Raw genomic sequence first — 13,038 nt, 5'->3', positions numbered from 1 at the left:
TGATTAAGTTCTGGCAGACGTTATTCTACAAAAAGATCTTATACCAGAATGCTCCTCGAATTTTCTCTTATTTAGTATACAATGCATTTTTTCAAAATTTTAAAACGTCACCATTTTTCAGGGGCACAAAGAAGGCAATATTTTAAATGATGAATCCATTGAAAGAGAATGGTCCAAAATTTGATATAGATCTGAACATATAAAGACTTTGAACTAAATTTTACATTACATATGTACATGAACAATGCTTATATTTGAGCAATACTTATGCACATATAAAAATTTAACCAGGCAGTTTTTTTTACTAAAAAATTTAATTAGAATCAAACAATTTTTATATAATGGCTGCTAACTAAATTCATCTCATCTTTTTGAATTATTGTTAATGTCTGCATATGCACCTAACAGAATATTCAAATAAATAAACAAAGGAAGAATTAAAATAGAAATTTCAAAACTTTATAGCATGCTGTTGTGATGAAAAGCATTATTGTTTGTGGACTATATTTTTATACTATTTTACTGTTGTTCCAAAATCAAATTTGAGAATTAATAAAATTATACCACATTAATGCAAAACTCAAGATATATTTCTTTTAAATTTGGAAGCAAGAAATGTAAATAAGTCTCAGATTAAATATTTTTTTGAAATATAAACATACTAGTTTTTTTTAAAAAAAATTGTAAGCTAGAATGAGAAAACTGAATGTTGAAAAAAAATTCTTAAAAATAAGTAACATAGAAATATAATAGGTTTCACTGAAAATTTAATTTCTAAAAATCTTTTAAATTACTATAAAAATGGTTTTTGTGCAATATTATGTTCATTTAATTTTCAATTTTTTTCAATTCAAATTTTGTAAGAAACCCTTTAAAAAATTACTTACTACCCAAGAAGTAACTATGTATTAAATTTGGTAGTTCTAAAGTCTAATGAATCTAGGTTTGATAAAATCTTTAAACACTTTTTGCTCAATATTTTTTACAAATATGTATCAGTCTAGTCATTATGTTTTACGATAATTTCCGAGGCCTTGTGGCAGTATAAATTGTGAATGTTTAGTTTTTCTTGTTGGAATTTTTAAATAGTTGCAACATTTTCTCTGAAATTTATCAGGCGTATAAAATAGCACAAAAACTCTAATTAAGCTGTCATAAAATAATGAATGAAAATAATGTAATGAAGTAAATAATGAAATTTAAAAAACTACATTCCAATAATAAATCATTATTAAAGTTTTTGTTGAACATTTAATAGATTAAAATTAATTATGCAAAACTAAGATGTTAAATATGCAAAACTAAGATGCACCTATTAAATTCATTGTTTCAAAATGTGTCTTGCTGTTGTTATTTTTTTACTCTCTAATATACACTTGAGAATTAAAAAAAAAGTGATAATATAAATTAACTTATTATAGGTTTGGTGTCGAAAGCAAACAGATCACAGCCTTGAATATACAATAGAAAATAGTGTTCATGCCCCTGCTAAATTCAGGTAAGATTTGTTTTGTTAAACTGTGCAATAAGAATATTAAGGCAATTTAGCATTTGAAACCAGAATAACTTAATCATTAACAAATAACACTCCCCATTTCACTTTTCCAAGAGCAAGAAATGATATAATTTATATAATAATAACAATATAGAACTTTCATTATAATATTAATTTTATAGAACAATAACTAATGATTGTTTCTGATTTTTTTTTCACATTTTGTTAAAAAAAATCAATTATAGGTAGCTACAAAATAATTATTCATAGAAAAAAATTAATCTTTAAAATTAATTAACTTTTATGCAAACTAATTAAGACAGTTATGCAACAAAAAATTACACTGTTTTACAGAAATTTAATAAATGTTACATCAAACTTTCAGAAATATTTTGCATTTCTTATTTATCTAGCAATACTGGAAAGATACATTAATTTAGTTTGCATTAATTCAATAATTTCTTATACCTCATTTGAGAAATTATTTATTTGCACTTTGTTATTTTAGTATGGATTTAAAGCAAAATAACAGTTTGTATAGATTTCAGTTTAAAAAAAAAAAAATACAAGGAAAAATAAAATGTCTCCTTATATTGTAATATTTATGAAAAATGACCAATAGCAAAGGGAAATGATACCACTGACAGCAAAACATTAAATTTTTATGAACAGCATCACTAATATCATATCGTATAAAACATTGGCAGAAACATGTCCATGTTTCTACCTCTATTTAAAAATTAACTTTTAAAGCACTTATTGCTTAGTTAATTCATTTGAATGCAAAATTCAAATGCATTAATTTTGCATTAAAATTAATTTAGCATTGATTTTGTTTATCACAGAAAATGATTTTTTTCTAGGGTAAATGGAGCTTTATCAAACGTGGAGGAATTCTCAAAAGATTTCAAATGTGAAACTGGTTCAACATTAAATCCAAAATCAAAATGTTCATTATGGACATGATGTATAAATTGTTAAATAAATATTTATTTATCTACTATTATATACAAGTTTTAAAATTTTTGTATATGTTACATCTGTGAACATATTGTTTCTTCTTTATCTATTCTGTCATGTGAAGATAAATCATTCATTAAGAAATCTATAAGAACATAAAACAAAAAATAAATAAAATTGACACATGAACAACAAACAAATACAACACACACATTTATGTGATGGAATTCATACAAAATTGATTATAAAAGCATGCTTTTTAACACACTGACCACTGGTTCATGGCTATTAATTAATTAGATGACCCATTCTCTACTATGATTGATAGAAAAGAAGTAGGTTATCTGATTAGATAGTCTGAATAACAGATAAGAATCATGACAAATTTATGTAAATTTTTTATTTAAAAGAAATTTGCATTCATAAATATTATGAATAGTATTTGCATATATTTCAAAAATAATTCACACAATTCTATCTTTAAATGATTGGTATAAAATTTAATATCTTTATTCATAATAATATTTGCTTTTTTTTATTGATTCAAAAGCAGATGCAATATACAAAACAAATCAAACAAAGAAAATACCCCCCCCCCCTTTTTTTTGTTAGAAACTCAATAATCGGACATTTCTCATTCTGCATGTTTCAGATATTATAAATTAATTACAATGAATGCAGGAATGAAATGCAGCTGACAAAAACCATTTTTTAAATTAAATGACTATTAAATATTCAAAATAATTCTGTACTATTTCAATAAAGAGCAACTAATTTTATAAAACAGTACATACTAAATACAGTTTTAAAATAAACAGTATAGTCTAGATTTGATGTGTTTAAAGCTTTGAAGGATAGTGGTGAAATTCTTTATTCTGAATATTTTACTGCTCTATAAGGTTTTTGAGCTAGTTATATTAAGGGTTTCAAATTAACTATAATATAAATGAATTTAACTAACAGAAAAGGTATAAAAATAAAAGGAATTTTTACATTTTTTAAGTTTTGATTTCAGATTATGCAAAACAAATGCAAATTATAGATCTTTTAAAATTAAGTTTATAGATGTCTGATTCATATTTTTTCTTTGATCCCTTGAATTTTTTATAAAGTATACCCTGCAGAAAAAATATGGTAAATGACATAGTGATATACTTTTTACTCCATTTCTCCTCATCCAATTGATAATTTTATCTTAGTTTGTAAGAGTGCACATATTACATTGTTCAGATAATTTAGTTTGCAAATATTTCTTTAGAGATACCATACTACTAAAAGTAACATTTCATTCCCATTATTTTGACCAGAGAATCTTTAAAAGTATTTTACTTATTAGGGTCATTAATATATGATATTCTAAATACACAGATTGAGAAATTTTCAGTATTACTATTTATCATTTGAATTTTTCATTGAAATAGAGTAATTTGTTTCTTTTCTATTCACATTTTCTGGAATAACTTAGATATCTAAGGTATATAAAGAAAGATAAAACACATATAAGCTTAATTTAGCTAAATTAAGGTGTAAAAATGAGAGTTTTAAGTGTCAAAAATATTTTTTGATAGCATCTAAACGAAATTCTGGTTTTAAAAGCTTGACTATTTCTTTTTTGTGTGATCATGATTAGTTTATTTTTTAAATAGAAATATTATAATGTGCTCTTTTTCAAAGCAATCACAAATAACTTAAATATTTAAATAGTATGAATGATGACAAATGACAAATTTTCCACATTCTTTAATAAATGAATAAATTACATCAAGAGAATAAGAAAATGTTTGAAAAAATAGTTAATAATTCGGATTCTTACCTTTTTTGTCATAATGTATGTGAGCAAGATATAAGCCTCCAGCAGGAGGCAAGTGACATTTAATCCAATTCTCTGGATTGGGAGCTTCAAACATATGTTTCACATCATGCAAGCTGATTCGGCCAAGTCCTGCAGCTACAGCAGTTCCCACTAATTTTCTAACCTAAGTATATTTAAAAATAAGTTTGAATTCAGTTCAATTAAAAGCAGTGTTGAAAGGAGATGGAAAATCTACTTTAAAAACTTATTTTGATTATAATTTTAAAAGTTTTTATAGTTTCAAAGTATTAATAAATTTATTTTCAACTTTATTCATTTAGAAAAATTCAATTAAAACATACACATTTATTCTTCTTCTTAAAAACTGAAGATGTCACAAATTTAAAAAATTTTAGACTTTCTTGATTATCTACACCAAACCACATTTGAATAAATAGCATTTTAGAAAAAAAAAATTATCCTCGTGACTTTTAAAAAATTTAAGTATTGCAATCAAAATGCTGAATAATATTACATTTGCATGAATTACATACATTTTTTTTATTAATGTAAGCATTTCTGTATATAACTTTTTCATTAATATTTTAAATTCCGTTTTAATAAAAAGAATTAAAATTAAACCATTGGACAGAATTTTTTTCCAAAACATTTTGATTATTAATAAGATTTCAAAACTATGATAAAAATGATTTTAAAAAATATATAAGTGGTTCAAATTGATTTAAAAAATTCAATGAATAAAGATAGAAATAATTATTAATTAATCAAGATTTAAAATCCATGTTCTCTTAAAGAAACCAATAATTTCAAACACACTGAAATTCATTGAATGAGTAAAATTAAAATCACAAATAATAGATATTATAAGAATTTTTTAACGCTATAATAATTTAAATTTATTCATATAAAGTAAACTTTATTGAAATCTATCAACCTATCTATTCGTGATAGTATTTAATCAATCTATGACTGCATATAAAGACATAGATGAAATATTCAATTTTATTTTTCCTTATTAATTAAAGATAATTGCAAATTTTTTAAAATTAATGATCATTGATTTATCATTATTAAATTGAGAAACATTTTTGACAAATTTAATGTCGTAACATTCACAAAAGAAATACTGCAGATGGTTTTTAGCAAGTAGAAAAGATCTGCATTTCGTCTGATTTTGATGAATTTATTTGGTAACCATGGTAGTCACTAATAATAATCATTTAGTTTTTTTTTAACAGTATTGTGGATCACAGGTGACCAGCAATATAGATTGATCTTTGAGCTATTGTTCAGCACTGCTGGTTATATTCTCTGTATATTACATTACATAAAATGACCAATGGGGTCTTTCTACACATTATTGCAATTGGCCAATAACATTTGAAGGAAACATTTGTAGTAAAAATATTCTGCTAGTGTCGTGATGGGTCCTCATGATTACATATTAAAAAAACAAGTTAAATTTAGATTTAAAAATGCACCAAAATAATGAAATACTATTTATGTTTATATGCCCTCAATGAACAAGCCTGGAAATGAAAAATGATCTTTCAACCAATTAATATAACATTCTATGACAATCAAAGCATAAAGATTGAAGGAATAATATAATACTTGCATACATAAATGCAATCATACTTCATGCAAATTTCAGCTTATCTGTTATTACAGGCATCTATTATATATTTATTGAAATTTTCAAATTAATATTTAAACTTAACACTTCACTTAATTTGCTAAATTTCTATCATTTCATTTAATCATTACACATACAAATATAAATATTGTTTAGTAATAGTAGACACTAAAATTATTGTAACATCATATATTTTACCCTAAAAAAACTCTTTAAAATATAGAAATGATTGCACTTTATTAAGAACAACTGTAAATAATTTTTATACAATTGGAAAGAGAAATTCATTATGTCTAAAGTAAAAGTCATTCATTACTCACAACTTTTCAGATAAACATAATGATAAATTTTATATAAATATCATAATTCAGTTTAAATGATTAAAAATCTCAAATACATGATTTAAATTAAAAATTAAATGCTGCATGCATGATGAAATTTAATTTGATGTTTGATGCTACATATGTAATTTTCTAAAAGTTAATTTTTAAGTTTTTTTTTTCAAACAAAATTTTGTAATCTGATTTGGTAAATTATGTTAGATTGTTTTTATGAAAATAATGCCTTCAAATTTTAGAATAAAACAGTATGTTTCTTTGTAAATTTGTAGACAATCTACAGTTATATGCATAATATTTGGATAAAAAAAATATATCAATAGCAATACTTCACATGACAATAATACAGAATACTTCACTTGGCAATAATATATATATATATATATATATATATATATATATATATATATATATATATATATATATATATATATATATATATATATATATATATATATATATATATATATATATATATATATATATATATATGATTCATGTTTAATACTCACTTGATGGTAGAGAAAAGACTGTGACTTTATGTAAAATTCCCATATAGATATATTTGAATACTGAGGATCATCAATAAAGTTTGGATAAGAAGATTCATAAAATTTACATTCTTCAATTAATCTTACGGTACTTTTCCATGGTGTTCTTCCGATGTATTTCGTAAATGTAGAAAAGTCATGTTCCCCACAATACATATCTGCAACATTTTTAACTATACTTGTATTTAATTCAGATCTGTAAAAGGTATACATAATGTTTGTGACATTAATGATAATAGACATAAAGCAACAGGTAACACAAAATTTGTCCATATGCCAATTAATTGTATGCATTTATTTTATATTAAAATAATTAAATATTAATAATAGTTTTTCTTTTTAAAGCTTTTCTGCCATGGGGAAAAAATTTACTTTTATAGTAAAAAGAACAAGTTCGTGACATTTGCAAACTATGCAAGTCTCTAAATACAGGAAAATGCAAAAGAACACTTACAACATTTAAAAGTAAGGCATACAGAGTAAACTTATTTTTGCAATAGCAATGAAGTTGCAAATATCATGGTATATGTTGCAAGAAGCTCTTTGTTAGTAAATTAAGAAAAGGATATACAAGATAAAATGTACAACACAGGTTTAATGGAATACAAAATAACAACAGAACAATCAGTTGTTTGAATTATATTAAATTATATTAACTAACACAGCATGACAATATAATAAATAGCAAGTAAGATACAGTATCAACAACAAACTTTTGAAGTACATATGTTTTCAAAGAACTTATCATTCAAAGAAAAATCAATATCAAAACATGTAGAAACATGTTTCGTATATTGTTGTTCATGGAAATGCATTGCAATGAATATGCATTCCATTATACATTATCTATCTAATGCATCCTTTCTTTTTCTTAGCTTAGCTCATAGTACACTTATAAGAAATTATATATTCTTAATTTTCTCCCATCCAAAGTTTTATTGTAAGAATGATTTTTTTTTCTTCTGTGTATTGATTTACCCTTTAAATTTGTAGACATCCTTTTGGAATAACCCACATATAATCTTTATAATTATTTTTAAAAAATAATAATTAATAGTAAAATTTAATATTAAAATTTATCATTTTTGGCATATAAATTTGATTAGCATTTAAACCTCATTTTTCTCACTTAAATTGTATCTCTGTTATAAATATATAATCAAAAAATGCATCAAATGCATTATTCATTTCCAACAAATAATAATAATAAAAAAGAACAATGCAGAATGTTTTAATGGAAAATTCAGAAGTTTTCAAAAGAATTAATTGAAATACTGCTTGTACAGCATCAGTCAATCAATATCCTCACAGAATGTATAAAAAACTTGCAGCTAAATAGATGATTTTTTAACATACAACTACATCTAATATTAACTATGCCTTACAACAAAGTTATATACTATATTACCTTTTATAAAATATTTAAAACAAAATTTCCATTGTAATAGTGCACATTATATAATGAAACAGGATTAAATATAAGTAAGTTTAGTAAAAAAACTATCAAATGCACCTACAATACTTACGGAACAGCATAACATCGATTGATTTCACAAATAGGTAAATAACCTTGACAGTGATTCAAAACTATATTATCCAATCCCGGTTTTAAAATAGCTATACGATAATAGTAACTTCTCCACTTGGCATGGAATCTTGCATGAAATTCATCAGGAACTACACAAGCATTTGTAACTCTAGTAACAAAAATATATTGAAAAATATTAACAAATAAAATAATACATTAAGATCTAAAATAACAAAAACCACAAAAATTAGACAATATATGCATTTCACTCTTTCAAATATTGAATTCAAAAGCAACTTTTTCAATCTACTAAGAATAAGTAAAAAATATTTAAATATTTTGAAATGCAAAAATGATACAATTTATTCATTTAATAAAAATAAAGAAATGTTAAATTAAAACTTTTCAAATATTATGGGTATAGAAGAAATATTTATTACTTTTGAAAATCATGAGGTCAAAAAGCAAGCCCAATTATATACTTCAACAGAATTTTATAAACAGTAATATGCTAAATATTTGAAAAAATTGAAATCAAATTTCAGATGGTTTTGTATTGTTAAATTTTCCATAATGAACATGCAAAAAATTTTCCACTGAAAATTATTTTATAAGCAGTTAATGAGCAAATTCAAATCTAGTTCAAGAAATTCTTAAGCCATTAAATGCAATCTGTACTGTTCTAAGAAAGATAAAATTATGTTTTAAAGAGAATCAGGATTTTTAGAGAGAGACAAAAAAAAAAACTAAACTTTAAACTAAAATTTAAATGTTTTTGTCATTAAAACATTACAATTTTAATTCACTTAAAAAATTATAAAATAGTATTCGTAGCTTTCTGCTGAAATCGAATGAAAATATCCTTGCATTAGAATTGTGCTTACTTACAGATTTGCTGGTATAATAGCAAAATCTATTCATTAACTTAATTGTAAAAGAATTATTGCATGTATTGATAAATTTTGTGATATCCATGTCTTGAATACAGCTCACTGTTTGCATCTTTACCGAATAAAAGAAACTCTCAGGACTATCATGATTGATAAAATGCAAAGAAATTTCAATCCTAAGTGTAATATATAACATCAGACTTTAAAATCAAAAGCAGAAATCTGTAGGATATCTAAAAATATACTAATGATGAACATTTTATTATCAACATATCTTATTACAATCTATGTCATATATAAAAGTGTTAATCCTTTTTACAGATATAATAGTATCCAATTTCCCTCATTCTTAAAAAAGTAATAGAAAATCAACTACAGGCTAATAAATGCAATCTCTAAAGATTCTCAGTTTACTTAACAAGGGTTTTGCTATTAAATAGTGTAAATGTATCACTAAAAGAAAAAATTTGCCTTGCAAGTACATAATTCAAATGCATTAAAAGAGCTCATAGATATAGGACATATTTCTAAAAAACAGATAAATTATTTTAAAGTAAGTTTTTTTTTTTTTTTTTAGATTTAACATATAATTTTTTCAATACTTATGAAAGAAAAGCCACAAAAGAATACTTACACAATTTCATGATCATTTTCAATAAAATAAGAGTTTAAAACTCTTTTAATATTATGAGGTTGATAGAATTCATCTGCTTTTTTATGATCCAGATCAACATGAAGTGCATTCATCAGTGCATGAACACCTTTATCTGTTCTGCTGGCAAAAAATGTGGTTGGAATGTTCTCAGCTCTCAACTTCAAAAGTGCACTCTGAAATATACATATATATGTAAGAAACAAATATAACATAAATATTAAATAAAAAATTAATAGCAAAAGTTCATTTAAGTTGTTTTTAAATGAATTTTTGCTACTTAAAAAAACATATTAGCCTATGTTCTTTAAAAGAAGATATAGGGATTGAGCAGTAAAAAATAATCTACGTGAGGTTTTGTATTATATAAACACATCACTCATTCATTTTTTGGCATGGTTTTGAGGAACCTGTAAATGTTGGAATAAATGATGTTGGGAATAAAATGCACACTTCATTGGAAATTTTCTTATTATCTAAAAATGTTAATTCCATATCATCTTTGTTCTTATAGTAGTAAGATGTAACCAATGTGTGTTCATTCATCTTGATAAAACTCCCTAACTACAGCATGGGATTTCATATGGATGCATGCATACAAATGATGTAATAATACATTTGAATGATAAAAGAGAGTGAAGAAAGAGCCCAATTTAAATACTGAATATTACATCTATCACATATAAAGCAAGGGCATAATTTCATTTTATAAACTATAAAAATAATAATGCAAAAAAAATTATAGTGTGAAATCAATTTATTTGTATCATATAAATCCTCCAGATCCACAATAAATTAAATTTTTTTTTTAAATTGCGGTCAGATTATTTCATGCATTTCCAGCCAGTTTCAATTCAATAATTATATATTTTTTATAGATATTCTTAATTTTATTTTCTTCTTGACAACATAATATGTTTTTGATTAAAGAATTTCATGTTACTTATTTCTATTAGATAGATTCTTTCTCGTTAAATAATGTTTACATATATTTTACCATAATTAATCATTTTCAAATTATTAACTTATTTTATTTTTAGTGTAAAATCTTTCTTATAAATAAGAACAAAAATAATTTTTTGTATGCATACATTTTAATCTTAATTGCAAACCATTATAAATACGAGTATATAATAAAATAGTTTAAAATAAGTAACTTGGTTTTCCAATCAAACTTAAATAATTAAAAAAATTTGACTAACAAGATTAATTACAAAAAATAGAACATTTAAATGGCACAAGTATGCATAATTGCTCAGTGCAGGGTTTAAATTTACAGTAGCCCTATGATTACAATCCAAAAGTCATTGATGGTTACTTTTATTGTGAATGGATTAATGGTATAATAAGATCTATCAATAGATAAGCTTCTGGAAATTTACTAATATTCTTTTACACAATATTATATATATATATATATATATATATATATATATATATATATATATATATATATATATGCAGTTTATAGTTTGAAGAAAATAGGAGCAACAATAAAAAAAAAAAGAAAAATTCTTAGTTGTTATACTCCCCCCCCCCCACACATACGCACACAATGAAAATTTATCATGAAATGATAATAATTGAACTTCAAGTTAAAAGCAAATAAGCATTATTAAATTAAAAATTATAAATATTGAACTTTTACCTCTACTACATTTTGAACAGTTTTTGACTCTGGGACATTAATCTGCTTTTGAGTTCCACTGAAATATACATAAAAAAGCAACCTTAATAAATATTTTAATGTCATAATTTTTACAAGTTATAATAATTTGATGCAATAAATTATCCAGTATAAGACATATATAGGAATCTTTAACTATAATTTTTGAAAAAAATAGCAGAAACAAGACATAATTTGAATGAATTCTCTTTTCATTCACTTTAGAAAATAAGATGAAAATAACAAAAGAAGAAAAATTACAATTCATCAGTAATCTTCACAATTAATAAATAAAAAGAAAACATGTACCTGTATGAATGCCCTACAGGGCAGACCATTTGAACTAGAGCTATGAGATTTGGCATAAAAATACTTGGAAGGTGGGAATAAGCATATTAACAGAATTCTTTCTGTAGAAATGTTAATTAATTATGAATAATGTGAGATTTTATAATTTTCTTCATATAATATTGCATAATACTTGAAAACTATGCATAAAACAAACTTTTACACCATTTTAAAATTTAAAAAAATATATCTTTTTAACAACACTAATATAATTGTCTAGCATTTTTTTCTACATTTTATGAATCTTTATTATTTTTTTCTATAATTTATTTTATCATTGAAATAAAACTCAAACTATTTTCACTGTTTCATCAAAAATTCAAAACATTTGTTGAAACAAAGAAAAAAATTTCTGTTTAATATCTTTGCATTTACATGAGAAATAAAGTTACAATACCATGAATGTCAGAAGATAGATAGATCAGATGATTTATATAGTTAATAGCACTATGATATCACAGGATTTCACCACAATATGATAGTTCATGCAAATAAGAAATAGAACAAGTACAAGGCCATCAAAATGATATAACTTTAATATCTAATACAATTTGAATCTTCAAAATACTTTGTTAAAGGAACTATTTGTTAAAATAACTATTTTGTTAATATGTTAGTTTAAAATGTAATTTTTAATGAAAACAAATTTCTTTAGTCAACTATACGGCTCTATATACATCTTTATGAAATACTATAAAATTTCTAAACAAATACATTATCGGAATTGTGATTACCTGTATTTTGTTCCAATGTAACCTAAACGCAGTAGATACCGCACCATTTCAAATACTAAGAAACGACGCAAGGTATTTATGTTTAACCAAAAAAATCTCTTATTCACAATTCAAAAGTTAAACCGCGAATGTTTATTTACTGTTTTCGTAAAGGCATGGTTACAGTTAGATCTTTCAATTTGCTTCTCTTTCTCTCACTTCTTTTTTTTTTTCTTTTCTTTTTGTAAATAAATTTATTTATTTTTTAACCAGTGAGAATTCTTATATTCCCTTTCCATTTCTACTATAAAATATATGATTCGTCAATATTTTAATAAACAATGTTATGAATTAATTCTAAGCATCATTGCATCAGAACTATTTTTAACTGTTATTCACGTAATATTTTGCGCTCTCTAAGTTTCGGTTTCATTTTAACCATGCTGTA

General features: G+C 23.7%; 2 protein-coding genes across 4 annotated transcripts in view; one reads left to right on the top strand and one right to left on the bottom strand.

The window, feature by feature from the left end:
• The window catches only part of LOC129989034 (endothelin-converting enzyme homolog), a 77,739-nt gene extending 75,238 nt beyond the window's left edge, over positions 1-2,501 (top strand). For both annotated transcript variants that reach the window (XM_056097344.1, XM_056097345.1), the window contains 2 exons: positions 1,422-1,498; positions 2,359-2,501. In XM_056097344.1, coding sequence (XP_055953319.1) covers positions 1,422-1,498; positions 2,359-2,461 — 180 coding nt within the window. In that variant the 3' untranslated portion in view covers positions 2,462-2,501. The remainder of the gene's footprint in view (positions 1-1,421; positions 1,499-2,358) is intronic.
• LOC129989035 (tRNA pseudouridine synthase-like 1) lies at positions 2,466-12,752 on the bottom strand. Of its 2 annotated transcripts, none has more exons than XM_056097347.1 (7): positions 12,612-12,752; positions 11,512-11,569; positions 9,846-10,039; positions 8,320-8,490; positions 6,755-6,989; positions 4,269-4,431; positions 2,466-2,600 (listed from the first exon to the last, which is right to left on the bottom strand). In XM_056097347.1, the coding sequence occupies exons 1-7, from the start codon at positions 12,656-12,658 to the stop codon at positions 2,530-2,532; spliced, it is 939 nt and encodes a 312-aa protein (XP_055953322.1). In that variant the 5' UTR covers positions 12,659-12,752; the 3' UTR covers positions 2,466-2,529. The 2 variants fall into 2 exon arrangements, with proteins under 2 accessions (XP_055953322.1, XP_055953321.1); XM_056097346.1 differs by lacking the exon at positions 12,612-12,752 and adding an exon at positions 11,839-11,933.
• Positions 12,753-13,038: the final 286 nt, after the last annotated feature.

The sequence above is a fragment of the Argiope bruennichi genome, chromosome 10, assembly GCF_947563725.1.
Source record: "Argiope bruennichi chromosome 10, qqArgBrue1.1, whole genome shotgun sequence".
Classification (NCBI taxonomy): Eukaryota; Metazoa; Arthropoda; class Arachnida; order Araneae; family Araneidae; genus Argiope; species Argiope bruennichi.
This window is presented reverse-complemented; position numbering and strand designations above follow the sequence as displayed.

Bases quoted from the DNA above. Each gene is read 5' to 3' on its own strand.
- LOC129989035 (XM_056097346.1), bottom strand. From the start codon at position 11,894: ATGCCAAATCTCATAGCTCTAGTTCAAATGGTCTGCCCTGTAGGGCAT. The intron at 11,570-11,838 runs GTACATGTTTTC...TGTATATTTCAG, and splicing joins CCTGTAGGGCATTCATACAG to TGGAACTCAAAAGCAGATTA. The intron at 8,491-9,845 runs GTAAGTATTCTT...TTTTGTTACTAG, and splicing joins GAAAATGATCATGAAATTGT to AGTTACAAATGCTTGTGTAG.